This window comes from Nothobranchius furzeri, chromosome 4 (assembly GCF_043380555.1).
Source record: "Nothobranchius furzeri strain GRZ-AD chromosome 4, NfurGRZ-RIMD1, whole genome shotgun sequence".
Lineage (NCBI taxonomy): Eukaryota > Metazoa > Chordata > Actinopteri > Cyprinodontiformes > Nothobranchiidae > Nothobranchius > Nothobranchius furzeri.
Window position 1 is genome coordinate 70,427,616 of NC_091744.1, and position 14,301 is coordinate 70,441,916.

General features: G+C 41.6%; 2 protein-coding genes across 6 annotated transcripts in view; one reads left to right on the plus strand and one right to left on the minus strand.

The window, feature by feature from the left end:
• The first annotated feature begins 89 nt into the window (after positions 1-89).
• LOC107388832 (CD9 antigen) lies at positions 90-9,280 on the plus strand. Of its 2 annotated transcripts, none has more exons than XM_015964566.3 (8): positions 90-301; positions 5,639-5,741; positions 5,816-5,913; positions 6,528-6,602; positions 7,149-7,250; positions 7,902-7,991; positions 8,217-8,300; positions 8,383-9,280. In XM_015964566.3, exons 1-8 carry the CDS (start codon positions 233-235, stop codon positions 8,446-8,448), a joined length of 687 nt encoding a protein of 228 aa, XP_015820052.1. In that variant the 5' UTR covers positions 90-232; the 3' UTR covers positions 8,449-9,280. The 2 variants fall into 2 exon arrangements, with proteins under 2 accessions (XP_015820052.1, XP_015820053.1); XM_015964567.3 differs by lacking the exon at positions 90-301 and adding an exon at positions 4,503-4,721.
• A 2,723-nt stretch (positions 9,281-12,003) lies between these two features.
• bbs10 (Bardet-Biedl syndrome 10) overlaps positions 12,004-14,301 on the minus strand; it is a 3,206-nt gene continuing 908 nt past the window's right edge. For 2 of the 4 annotated variants that reach the window (XM_070550683.1, XM_054733112.2), the window contains exons 2-4: positions 14,024-14,151; positions 12,915-13,859; positions 12,004-12,835 (exon numbers count right to left, since the gene is read on the minus strand). In XM_070550683.1, the coding sequence (XP_070406784.1) occupies positions 12,106-12,835; positions 12,915-13,859; positions 14,024-14,118 (1,770 nt within the window). In that variant the 5' untranslated portion in view covers positions 14,119-14,151 and the 3' untranslated portion in view covers positions 12,004-12,105. Of the gene's footprint in view, positions 12,836-12,914; positions 13,860-13,958; positions 14,152-14,301 lie in introns of all 4 variants that reach the window. The other 2 variants (XM_015964568.2, XM_054733111.2) reach the window with 1 other exon arrangement.

Sequence of the window (14,301 nt, forward strand, 5' to 3'; positions counted from 1 at the left end):
CTGTTTAAATTTTTAAACTTTCAGGCAATAAGAGAGAAAGGGAGAATGAAGGGAGAAAATGATTTATTTATGCAGCCGCATGTGGGGGCGGAGCACTACAGGCGCGCTGCACAGCGCAAGATAGCGCCAGCGCGTCGGGAAATAACTCCGCACTGCACTGTTATTCAGTGGCAGCTCCTTCTCCTTCCTAACGTGCGGATCAAAGAAAGCAGCATTTGTGCACATCATCACCATGGCAGCGCTGTCTGGAGGAGAAAGCTGCATCAAATACCTGATGTTCGCCTTCAACCTGGTGTTCTGGGTGAGTGGAACGCGACACAACATATTCTCATCCTGTCTTGTGTGGTTCGTGCGTACGCGTGTGATCGGCTTGTGTGCGCGCGATCGCGTGAGCCCAGGCTACAGTAGTGAATGAAATTGTGAGCGTCCCAAACGCAGAATCGAGCCAATGCACGCGCTCAATCACGTTAAGTTATGACTGGAATGAATACAAGGCACTGACTGATGTCCCTGGGTTTGTGGAGCGATGTGGGGAATAATTAATCCCTCAGTGGCCAAGTGACCCAGTTCCGCTCACTCTAGACTCGACAGTCCAGCCTAGAGTGCGCATTGCATTTTAATGTGCTTTGTCATAAAATGTGAAAACAAAATGATAATAATACCAACTTCAGCTCCTAGTCCAGACCCAGTCTGAATCCCATATAGGGTATTTATGGCCCACTAAGCCTGCTGGGTGTGTGCATGTGTGGTTACAGCTATGCTTTGCCCTTTTATGAACGCTTCTAATCTGTGCAGCTATGTATAGAGCTGGAAATATGCATTCAGGGCAACCAAGGATTTCCCACGGTGTGATTTATGTTCGATTTTCTCTGGGAACATTAAATATCTGACCAACAAAACCAAATGGGAGGTAAAACATTTGCAGAGCATAACATTTTTGGAATTTTTTTCAGCAGATTCTAGTTTTGCAATTCACAGGAAATCTTTCACAACCCAACATACGTCTATACTAGTACTGGTGCTTCCCGTTTAGGATGTCTGAAAGCTTGTGTTTTTTACAATCTGTGCCCAAATGAAATCCTAACTCAGTGTTCGCACAAAACCATGTGCAGGATAGTACCATCCCAGGAAATATGAACCAATGCTGGTCCTACTTATTAAAATCAGAAATGAAAGATTATTCATTCTGACATTAAAACATAAAACAAATAGATAGATAGATAGATAGATAGATAGATAGATAGATAGATAGATAGATAGATAGATAGATAGATAGATAGATAGATAGATAGATAGATAGATAGATATGCCAAACCTGATGGGTGTTGTCTGGGATGTGATGCATTAATTGTCAGATTTTCTGTTTCTGTTTTCGTAGCTTTGGTTCAAGAAGACAATGAGATGTATTAAAGTAATGCGAAAGTTGAAAGCAGTCATTTGTCGTGAGATTGGATTGGTGTTTGGTCGTCTGCCTCTTTGTCTCCTTCCACTAAAGGTGTTCTTTGCATTTCCCATTGGGAGGGCAATAAACAACTTGTTAAATGTGTCAACTCCACAGCCCAACGTTGGATGAGGGGTGGACCTTTAAACAACAGATGGAGTTTAGTCCAGGCCTCAGATTGAATTGTATTTTTAGTCATGGAACTAAACAAAATGAAAATTAAACCCTACCCCATCTGGTTCAGAGGAATGATCTCATTTACACATTTAAAGGAGTCGTATCCTGTTTCTATAAGCTTGCTGTGGTCTCTGTGAAGAAATGCCTTGTGAGTCGTTTTCTGATGGAAAAAAGCTTTTGGTGCCCCTCCACCAAAAAAATAATAAAAAAATAAAAATTATAATAATAAATGAAAAAAGATTCTTGGCCCTAGTAAACACCATCTAAAACTTTCATTTGAGACAATTACAATTACACAATTATCAAAATGATAACACTAAGATCAAGGTTCTTTTTGTTTTGCTGGAGGTTGCGCTCAGGAATTTTTGACCCCAATGGCCCTCTGCTTGTAAGGTCTTACTCCAACACAAAAATAATGCTTGCTTGCAATGATTTAGGTATCTACTGCCCCCTATCGCCAGGGAAATTACACACTGTCTGAATCGTTGAACACATGTCAAATTAAGAACAGGTTATGTTAAAGTGGATGGTTCGCTGACTTTTGGTAATAAAAACGCGTCGAAATTTTACTTGAAATTAAATGACTTAAAGTACTTTTTTGGCTGACCCTTTTTTCATTGTGTTTCAGGAAGTTTTGTCAGAGGAGTGGAGGGGGTGGGAAAGGGCTAGATTTGGAGTCTTAATCATTAATATTCATGATACAAATATTGGCCAACAGCAATACAACTCTTCCACTGTCACCGTTCACTCTTGTTTCTTACGTAAAAATGCAAAGTTGATAACTGCATTGTTGATTCTTATTTAAAACCCAGAAAAGGTTTCTTTTTACCTTGCTGACAGTTTCGTTCGCGGCTGCAAACTTCCTCAGAGCTGATGCTGATGGTGGCGTCACTTCCCCCTCCATTTATCCACGGGCAGCAGAGGACGTTGTCGCCCTCTGCTGCCCGCTCTCCCTTCACAAATGACACAATCCCATGCACGATCCAATGTATGAATCCCATCGTCTCTGTTCATGGTCCCACATCCACATCTCCTTATCTCTATGGCTTCCTTCATCCATCTTCTGTATTTCTGTTGTTCGGTGTTTATGATCCTTGTGTTGTCCCAGTCCATTATGTGGTTTTCTCTTGTGCAGTGATCTGTTGCGGCCAATTTCTTTATTGTACTTTCTGCTTCTTGCTTTGCTGTTCTTGTGTGTCTTTGACTTGTTTCTCTTTCGCACTCGTTTCTATGTTCTATTGTTTGTGTGTTGAGTTGGCGTCCGGTAGAGAGAAGGATGTGACGCCACCATCAGTGTCAGCTCTGAAGAAGTTTGCAGCCGCAAACGAAACTGTTAGCAAGGTAAAAAGAAACCTTTTCTGTGTTTTAAATAAGAACCATCAATGCAGTTAGAAACTCAAAACAGCAAGAACATACCAAAGATGCAAAGCTGATGTTTTGTCTCCACAAAAACCACAAGCTGGACGGTGGTCTACCATGCTGTGTAATTGATAATGCTAATGGTTAGGTTCTACTAGTCAAGATTGTGCTCTGCTCTCTTATTTTTTTTATTTTATTTTTTTATTTATTTTTGCCAAATCAACACATCCATCTGTGTTCACGAGCAAAAATGGGTGAGTCTGTAAATGCAGTTTTGCAGTGTGACGTCGATCTGTGTGGCTCTTTCTGACCCAAGCAGTTTGCTGTCCGTTTTGTTTTGTTTTTGGAAAGCTATTGAAGGTAATGGGGTAGAAGACTATTTTCACATTCAGCATGCACATAAAACTCTGCGTTACCGATCCATCCATCAAATTTCTGTACCCGCTTGCACGCAGGGTCGTGGTGGCTGGTACGTATCTCCAGCTTTCTTTGGGCATACAGACAGGGTTCACCCTGAACAATTTGCCAATCCATCGCAGGACAATACAGAGACACACAGGACAAACAATCAAGCACACACACACACGTACACCTAAGGACAATCATATTTTACGACTGTGGGAGGAAGCCGGAGAACCTGGAGAGAACCCACACATGCACAGGGAGAACATGCAAACTCTTTGCAGAGAGACCCCAGGCTGGGATGCGATCTCGGGACCTCCTTGCTGCAAGGCAAAAGTGCTAACCTCTGTGCAGCCGCGGTACCGATTGTATTTCAAAAAAATTATTTCACATTTTTCAGTGGACCTCATCTGACTTGCATTGCACCTTTTTTGTTCAGTTGATGCTCTTATTTGAAGATACATGTCAACAATCATAAAGGCACATCCTTGTAGTTCAATAGGGTGAGGACTTTACCCTCACCCTCACTTTACTGGAGCATCAACACCAAGTTATTTTTTTTTTCTCTTGCAGTATCATGTTATCTTCAATCCCCTCGGACAACACTGAAATTGAGCAATCTATGTTCACACTGTGTCACTTTTGGAGATAAATCTGCAGATTCACTCTTAAACATTTCACAAAGTTTGAGAAATATATGAGTCATTTTAATTACAAAGACTGATTCAGAAGGGAGGGTGCAGCATGTCAGAGCATGTGGAGGGGTAAACAATACATCACCCTGAATCCTTGTTAGACCAGATCTTATTTGAGAATGTTACTCTCTGAAAACTGAACAAAACGAAAGTCACTGAAAGGTTCTCCCTGGAGGCTGAGGACTCCTAAAGGTCAGATCCAAGAATTACCTCCAGGTTTGACACTTGAGCTGTAAGTATGTCACTAAGTCTTTGTTGTAGTAAATGTGTTTGTGCCAACATGCCTGAGCAGGAACCCTCTGAGCTGCTGTGGGACCATGAAACACTTGTGTGCCTGAATGACTTGAACAGATGCACACAGGATTCCTGCAGAAACATGAAACAAAGGGGAGGAAGGAACTTAGGGAGGGCTTCACATGATCAAACAATCTGAAGGTTAACTTGTGAGGCTGTGCTACTCTTTTTTTGCCACAACTTAAACACATAATCAGGTGACAGGAGGCGTGGTGTTTCAAACTTTCCTTGCTTCCGGGAAGGCAGGAGACACCCGTTTAACAGTGGATTGTTCAAGCTGAATCAGCATGGCTGTCGCTGGAGGGATCAAATGTGTGAAATATCTCATGTTTTTTTTCAACTTCTTCTTCTGGGTAGGTCTGATTTTACATTTTCTGTGTTCTGAGAGGCAGAGAAAGTTAAGAAAACAAGGTCATTTTTATTTAACCTTTATTTAACTAGATGAGTTGATTGAGAACTCATTCTCATTTACAACGACGATCTGGCCAAGAGGAAGAAATATGTTCTCCATCTGTACCTTCGGGTGTCAGTCATTTTAGTGGACAATGAAAACAGAAAGTGTACATGGGAGTGACACGTGGGAGTGACATATTAGCAAGACGGTAAAACAGAGCTCGAACCGGAACTGTCGCACTCTCTGAATACAGACACCCCACACCAGGGAGTCTATGTTGTCAAGGCACGAAACAAAACAACAGAGCAGATTAACATTCTTAGTCCAAAGAGCAATCTAAGGCTATTTCTCTCAATGATTAGGGGAATAACAAAGTAAAATGCCCTCACGGGGGTTCCATCTGCTTTGACGTTTATCTCATTCTGGGTAACTAATGTGAGCATGAGTTCATTCTAATGATAAAGTGTCCCTGGAAAAGAGAAAAGCTCTTAGACATTAGTAGACTAAATAAAATATTACTTAGTGAAACCACGTTTGTGCGTGTTTACCATTGCATTGACTAGAAACCTTGACTGGGAAGGATGTGTGTGGGATGCAAACATGTGAAGAACTTTCGATGGAGCTATCTGAGTACGTCACAAACGAGTAGAAACACCTGGTAAATGAGTAATAAGCATGAATCTGGGGAGAACAGCGACATGAGAAGTAAGCAAGTCGAGTTCTTTTAGTGCTAATTGCTGTGTGTGTGTGTGTGTGTGTGTGTGTGTGTGTGTGTGCGTGCGTGCGTGCGTGCGTGCGTGCGTGCGTGCGTGCGTGCGTGTGTGTGTGTGTGTGCGTGCGTGCGTGCGTGTGTGTGTGTGTGTGTGTGTGTTTTAGCTTGCAGGCACTGCTGTGTTTATCATAGGCCTGTGGCTGAGATTTGACCCAAAAACCAACAGCCTGTTTAGTGGATCTGACCCTCCGTATGCGTTCCATGCAGGTAGGATTCACCATTTATGAAAATATATAGTTTCTATCATTTGTATGCATGTGATCTGCTCTATGTGTCTACAGGTGTCTACATCCTTATTGGAGCTGGAGCACTCATGATGGTGGTGGGCTTTCTAGGATGTTGTGGAGCAATCAAGGAATTACCCTTGATGCTAGGACTGGTTTGTAGTACTCAATGTTCTTCCTCTAACTATCCCTTTGCACTGGATTAGAAAGTCTGTGGTATTTTCTGAGTTGGACAGTGCACAAGAAACTGGGAGCCTGCAGGTTTTTCATTTATGTTTATCTTCTACACTTCCTGCATAATACCAATCACATGGAAGTACAGGCAGTGCGTCAATGTCTATAGGAGCACGCAGCGAGGAGCAGAGTTACTACATTGTTATCAGTCATGACCAGAGCATGAGCAGTGTTTTGTTTTTTCCTTTTATTTTCTTGCAAAGGCGTGTTAATTCAGAGTGGTTTCTGCAGACTCCCTATGAAAAATGAGACGTTAGCTCTTATCAGTGTTTACTGAACTGTCTCAAGGCCACAAAAGCGCCCCTAGATTTCTCATTGCTTGCTCCCTCCTTTACTTCCTGTCTTGGCTGTAATCTTCTGCACTAAATCTCAGTGGAGGAGGGTCTATTGAAAAGTGGATTTGGCTTCTTTCAACTGACTGTCCATTTAAAAATGCACCAGCAAAGACAGTCGAAACATGCATGAATGCAAGCAAATCAGTAGCTTTAATGGCATTTAAACTTTTTGTTTTATTTATCTATTTATTTATTTGCAGTTCTTCTTCTTTCTGCTGATCATATTCGCCATTGAGGTAGCAGCTGGAATCTGGGGATTTTCAAATCAAAGCAAGGTAAAGTAATTAATGCCTAATCTTAATTTTAGCTGCATTGCTTGAATAAATACCTAAAACAGTTTACAAATCAAAATCAAATCAAATCACTTTTATTGTCACGTCACATGTGCAGATACACTGGTACAGTACATGCGAGTAAAATTCTTGTGTGCGAGCTTCACAGCAACAGAGTTGTGCAAAAATACAATAACGTAAAACAAGCAAAATATAAAAATGGCTAATCTAAGTAATAATATGTATAGTATGTAAGGTATATACATTACTAAATGTTTGTGCTAAGTATTTTATTTTTTATTTTTTACGTGTGTGCGTGTGAGTGTGTGTATAGTGCGTATATACATATTTTACAAATGAGCACTGGGTATAGACTTATAAAAGGTAAAAGGGGCAAAAATGAACCACAAAGTGAGCAAATTAAGACGACTGATGCGTGAAAGTTTCCAAAGACAATAAGGAGTGTGCTAGTAAGTTGTGTTTATATTGCTATAACGTGTATCAAATCCAATTCCAATTCATCCCAGAGGGTTTATGCCTGTGTTACAGGTGGTGGATGACATCAACAGCTTCTACATGCAGACGTACAATGATTATAAGACAACAGGAGAGGAACGACTCAAAGAGACGCTTCGTTTGATCCAAACACAAGTGAGACATGCAGTTTCCTTATTTTTTCTTCTTTGGAGGAGTGACCAAATGAAGCACAAATGCCACACCTGGAATTTGCTGCCCCAGTAGGAAAGTCCTAAACATTAGATTTGTATGGTTTAAACATGTTCAGTTTAGGTGAACACTACAACATTTGATTTTAATTGAACCATTTTGATAAATAACAGTTGTGATTTTATACATTTTATTTAAATTTTACATACACGTCTTAGCTGGTGTCTCCTAGGGCCAACAATGATCTTTTTTAATGTATGCCATTTTTTATGGCCTTAAAATTCTGACTGAATCCTCTTTTTTATCACAGAAAAATGTAAGAATTTTCTCCCAAAGAGTATTGAACACAAATTTAAAGTCTTTTCTAGTTTATTCTCATCATCACAGGTATTTTCCAGAGTTGCTGACTCTTCCAAAATCACAAATGTTTATCTTTCTAGATGCTGGATGCATTTTAAACAGCTGAGTTCTCCATGTATTGTTGGAGTCGTGAGCTTATTTGCATTGCTTTGCATAAAACTGAGGGAGAGCTCATAGTTCTTACAGCTGTTTTCAACCTTAATAACATCCAGCACACCTTCATGTCACCCAAGGCAAAAACATTTTAATCAGCAATGTTTCTTTCTGTTTTTCCAGCTGAACTGCTGTGGTCCAAATGGTATGGCTGTTGAAACTGAAAAGGATACTTGTCCACGTGGAGAGCCACTTGAGGAGCTCATTGTTAAGGTACAATTATTTAATGTTTTTGAATCGAATAAATATCGAGCTTCACCCAATTAAAGAATAAAACTGAATTTGCTAATACATTTTAGATTTACTCATCTTGTTCAGATTAATTTCCTCAGCTTCCTTGCAGAGTAACCATAGCAACAACTGTTTACTTGTGTCTGCGTATGCTCGGGCTTTCTCGTAGGTGTTACATCTAAACTTAATGTTGCTTTTTTATTGCAGAGCTGTCCCGATGTTATTGAGGACATGTTTAACTCTAAGTTACACATTATTGGAGGAGTAGGCATCACCATAGGGGTTGTCATGGTGAGTTTGCAACTGCCACCCAGTTCTGTCCCGGAGAACAAACGAGTTGCTAACGGGAGCTAACCCAAACACTGTGTTACAGGTGTTCGGCATGATCTTCAGCATGCTGCTGTGCTGCGCCATAAGGAAGTCCAGGGAGGTGGTGTGACGCCAATCTGATGATCTTCTGTAAATTTGCATGATGTCATTCCCAGTTACATGACTCTCTACTGCCAACAGAAACACTGCTTGTTTGAGGAGGTTAACCTACGCTTGCCCTGGGTGCAGATATTTATAACTACGGAGAATGTGAAGGTAGCATCGTGCTGTGCTGAGTTTTTAATGATATCTTTTTGAATATGCAGATTTTGCTCGCTTTGAGAACGCTTATTATGGAAAAGCCCAGCAGAAAAAAAAACATCTAAATTAGATAATAATGTATAAACTATAAAACTAGTGTCTAAAATCTGGTTCTATAAAAGTTTAACAAGACAGCAAAACATATGGATCCAATGCAAGTTAAATAGAAAAGTACATTATTGAAAATATTAATTACCAATATTAAAGTTGATAATGCCTTTTGATTATATTTATGTTGGAAAATGACAGATTGGCTGAGGAAAATGAGGTAAAATCATGGTCAAATTTTGGAACACTGGTCTGTTTTTGATGTTTCAGATTTGAAAGTTTTACAGCCACACAAAGTCCATCCGTTGCATCCTACAGCACACTGAGTTACAGAAATGTAGAAAAGGTCCATTCATTCCATGAAAGTGCAAAACAGCTTTTCATTTATTACCATCACAATCTCTCCTGTTATTAACAATAGTCTCAACATCCTTAAAACCAACAAAACCAAAGATTTATTCAGATTACAAAAATGTGTTTCTTCATTAAAGCAGACCTCATGCCCAAACTTGCAGCCCAGCATCACCTTCACATTCTCTGTGAGCGGGAGTAAAACTTCAGTTATGATTGTGCTGCTGATACAGATGTCATGTTGTTACTCAGCCCATATAAAACGGGTGTCATCAGCTTCAGAGGCAGTGTTGTGCTGAAAACGTGTTATTTTGTGATCATTTTACTGAAATGAGCTATTGTGAGATTCTAACTTTCCCAGCATCTTGTATTGATCACATTCAATCGTTATCACTTGCATCACGGTGACAAGAAGCCAAATGAATACCAAGCTCAGAATTTTACACTGACTGTAGTTTAAACAAGTTTGGGATGAGTAGCACCGTTATTCCCACAGTGTGATGCCATTTTTTCTTATCCCTCTTAGTCTGAAACTTTTTTTTCCACATTTTGTACTCATTTTTTTGTATGTTTTCTAATGGTTGCTGTTTATATGGTACATGCAGATTAATATTGTATTTTGTAATGTTCTGTTAATTTGATAGATTGGGTTTGTTTATTGCACTGTTTCACAGAGTCAGATGTTAACAAGAACCAAATAAAGTAAACTGTATTACGTTGACTTTGCAAATGGACTGGTTGGTGTGCACTACAACAGGGCGTGCAAGGACAAAACCAGTGGATACGTGTAAGATGGACAACTTCTTAGACTTGCTTGCAGAGGAAAGCCCCACTCCCACTTTATCCCTCATTAACGTTACTGATAACCAACCGTGACTCATAAAGATCATAAAGCCGAGAGCTGCCTTTGTTCCTGAGTGACTGCCAGTGAAATTATGAAATCTGGAAAACTAAGGATGCAGAAGTCACAGTAAACAGCCTGGTGTGATTCTGGTTAATGTTTGAATGACTCACCGTTTCCCTGAAAATAAGAGGTGAAAACAGCATTTGTGCTGCTTTGATTACGGCACGAGAAAGCTCACAACAAAAACTTTGATCAAAGTCAAATTCTGCCCTCCCAAAAAGTCTGTGAAGATAAGCCTGATTATACAGAGTGTGTGTGTGTAAATATTTGTAAGGCAATACTAATTTTCCTACGAGAGTGCGTTTTATGTAACCAAAACTTTAAAAGCGAAATAAAAATGCTAGGAAAACAAAGTTATGAAAGAGATGTTTAGATAGGCATCAAATTTCCAAAATGTACAACTTGCACTAAATAAAATTAATGGACGATTTTTTTTTTCTCAAAACCATTTAAACATCTTATTTGCTTTTGCTGGTATTGGACCCCTGCAATGAACTGGCAATCTGTCCAGGGTGTACCCCGCCTGTTCAACCGAAGACTGCTGGGTATAGGCACCAGCCCCCCACGACCCTACGTGCATACGCTGGTAGCAGGGGCGGATTTAGGACTGAAGAAGATCCGGGGCTTAACACACACGCGCGCGCACACACACGCACGCGCACACACACGCATGCGCGCACACACGTGACACGCACTAGTCAACATCATATATATTTGTCTTGTACCACATAATGTTTAATCTGAAGCTACATATTCAGCATATTCAGGGCAGAGTATTGTTCCTGTTAGTGTTTAGTGTGAGATGATAGTGAATATTCCCTTTCTTTCTCCAACAACTTTACCTGATAGTAAGCTAACTTTAGGCAAACCAGCAGCACAACAAATATTTTCAAATAAGACTCACAAACCTGAGTCAACACCAGTCTCATCAGAGCTGGGGTTCTGTCGTTGTACTTTTGGTCTAAAAAAACGTCCTTATATCCATCTTCACTCATGCGTTTCAGACAGACTGCAGAAGCCAGCTGCTGAAGGGCTTCTCTTCAGTCTCAGGTAAACTGTATACTGACTAAGTAGCCTAGTGGTAGAGTGTCTGCCCTGAGATCGGGAGATCAGGGGTTCGACTCCTGGTTGGGTCATACCAAAGATTTTGAGAAAAATGGGACCCAATGCCTCCCTGCTTGACACTCAGCATTGGATTGGGGTTGGATTGGGGGGTTAAACCACCAAGAGCGCGGCGTGTCTGCAACTCAGGGGATGGGTCAAAATCGGAGAATAAATTTCACCACACACCTGTGTGTGTGACGACTAAATGGGACTTTACAAACTACTGCCAGCTGCGCCCTCTCTGTGTGACTTTGGTACTGCATGTTACTTCCGCGATTTAGATCCGGGGCTTATCATGAAAGATCCGGGGCTTCAGCCCAAGTAGCCGGGCCTAACGCCGCCCCTGGCTGGTAGAGAAAATGGATGGAAGGATGGTAATGTACCCAAGCAGAGGTGCCGCTTGCTGGTAGGCAGGACAAGCAATTGCTTTTGCCCCCCCCCCCCCCCCCCCCCCCCCCCCAGGCCACAAGGGGGCCCCAGAGGGACAACAAACTTTGCAGTCAGAACCACCACAGCCCCTTTGACTTGAATTTTTTCATTCTTCCCGGGACCCATGAGCCGACCGGAAAGGCTCTCTATTGTCCGTCACTTGGGTCACCCAAGTGCAGGGAAAGACTCAGAGGAGGCAGGCAGGTGAACTTAACAGAGTGCAGGAATATACAGGAAGATCAGGTGCTAAGCAGGAACAGGTGAGCAGACTCAGAAAAAAAAAACTAATCAGAAACAATTAAAAGCAGATTCCATGCTTTCGTTCTTTTTAAACACAGAAACAGTTTTGTTTACTTGTTTTGTAGCTAGTTTCGCCGACGGCTGCCGGCTTCTCATCGGCGAAACTGTAGCTACAAAACAGGTAAACAAAACTGTTTCTGTGTTTAAAAAGAACGAAAGCATGGAATTAGAACCACGACACAGCAAGAACACACCTAAGAGATTAAAAGCAGATCCTGAAACACAAAATACTCATAAAATATTTATTTTTCCAGTTCAAAGGCTTGTGATAAAGGAGCAGCAGGAACAGCCTAAAGTTAAACAAAGATGGCTGCTAAATGCAACACACACTCAGTCCTCAGTCTCATCCTCTGTCTGCTCCCAGGAAGTGTTTGTGATTTTATGTGTTTTTTGTAAAGCCATGTGTGTCCGAAACATCATATTTACTTGGAGGAGACTTGTGACGCACTGCAACACATCCAAAAGCAGCTGGGATTTACAGGAGATGGAGTCAAGGCCCGTGTTCGTCATGAAAGCACCCTTCTCAGGATCCTCGGCCTGATTGGGCTTTGGGTTTTGAGTTTCTTTTAACAGCCAACACATGCGAGGTTGTTTTGAAATCAAACTCATAACCCTGGTTTGGGTCTGCAGGAAACCTTTTGGATTGCGACAGTAAATCTGGCAAGGAACGACCAAGAGAGCCTTCGCCAAAATCCGGGAAATATGGACATCCGTGTTAGTGGGATTAGAAACGGAGCTGTGGTGTTGTAGGAGAGAACAGTGCAAGAGGAACTCAAACGTTCCACCACCAGGTATCACACAACCTGGCTTCAACACACCAATATCACATCTGTTTGCACCGTCTTTGGGTAGACTAGCTGCATGTAAACGTGTGATTTCACATTTATTTAGTGCTGTGGTTTTGTGCAAACACACGGGCTGCATTGTTGTAAGAAGCATACGATTTGCATCTTGAATTGCCTTTGCACACTGGTCTGCTTGTCCTTCTCCTGGAGCACAAATCACCAGACTACAAGGTTTAAGTCCTTCTTCAGAGTCACAGAACGCCACATGGACATACCTGTGTTTAAAAAAGAACACGTTTAGGCAAATTAGAGGAAAACATAAGCATATTGAAAACCCCTGACGTGTATGCATACCTGTGTGCTCCGAGAAGTATCGGCCTGCAAAAACTCAGCGTAGCTACATTCTCTGGTTGAACCATCCAACAGTCTGAGACAGGTGTTACCCCACTTAGCCGAGCAAACAGAGAGAGCTCTTCTTCACTGACACACTCCACAACACTTATGCCTGCATGTGTGGCTAAAGCCAGGACAGCAGCTGATTGCTTCGCTTCACAAAAAAGCACAGAGACGCCTAAACTCTGCAGAGTTTTAATAAGGCACTCGACTGACCTTTCTGTCCAAGCATTAAAGTGCATAATACTTGTTTTCTCCAACTCAAGCACATCTCCTGGGTTTAGTAATTTTGGCTGCAGGTACCCGGTGAAAGCTACAGCTTTGACCGTCTTCTTGTTAACCTGGAGGAACGGCGTGGCAAAATCTCTCTGAATGACCTGTCCCTCAATCAGACGTGAAGAGCCAACAGGGAGACCTGATACTTGTGTATGCAGTGCTGGAAAGTTGTCATTTAAAAACTGAAGGGCGGAGAAAAGCTGGTCACCTTTAAACTCCCAATGTCTGAGCATGTCACACGTGAGATCACTAAAAAAGTCACAGTGCACATAACCAAGACGCGTGTGAAAAAATGATGATAAAAGCATCTTAGCAGAGAGGCTATTAGAGTGAGCTGGTAGCTTTGTTTTTGTTGTAAAATCCTCCAGCGAGACACAGAATCCATGTGGCACCACGTTAGCTGCAATGAGATCATCCAATTCTGTCAACGCAAACGCTAGCAGTTTGTCAGCCAGGCGCCTGGCAGCAGAGGCTTCTGCTGCTCCTGTAGAGTTATAAGACTGAGACACATTAGGCTCCTTGCAGGCTGTGGCATGAATCATTCGCAGACATGATGCAAGTAGTAAAATAAAGGTCTTGGATCCATCACCTACTGACGCGCTGTGCTTCCGGACACACTCCACCACAATCCTAAAGGGGGAGAAAAAAATATAAAGAATGTCACAACAGAGTCGACAACACGACAAATAATAGAAGAAAATAGTACAAAAGAGGTGCTTTTGCCCTAACCTGGCAAGTGGATGCTCCAGATGCAGGGCTGTGAGAATGCGTGCTCCACTGCGGCTCAACATTACCTGTCCAGTATCGCGGGTAAACAACACCTGTCCTCCTTCAGGGCCAAAACTGCGAAGGATGACAGACTCCAGGGCACACACTGTCTGCAGGACATTTTTGAGGTGGATGTGCTCCATTGGAAGCATTCCTGCACAATGAAATGATACAATGAAATAAAAAATACACAAAGTCTTTAAAACACTAGTTAACTTTACCCACACATCATAACAAACATACTAAAACAATTTGTATACCATGTTACAAAGATGTATGTATCTACAAATATGGTGGTATTGTT

Excerpts from the sequence above, each read along its gene's own strand:
- LOC107388832 (XM_015964566.3), top strand. The coding sequence starts at position 233 with ATGGCAGCGCTGTCTGGAGGAGAAAGCTGCATCAAATACCTGATGTTC. Across the intron at positions 302-5,638 it reads CCTTCAACCTGGTGTTCTGG|CTTGCAGGCACTGCTGTGTT; the intron begins GTGAGTGGAACG and ends TGTGTGTTTTAG. Across the intron at positions 5,742-5,815 it reads TCCGTATGCGTTCCATGCAG|GTGTCTACATCCTTATTGGA; the intron begins GTAGGATTCACC and ends ATGTGTCTACAG.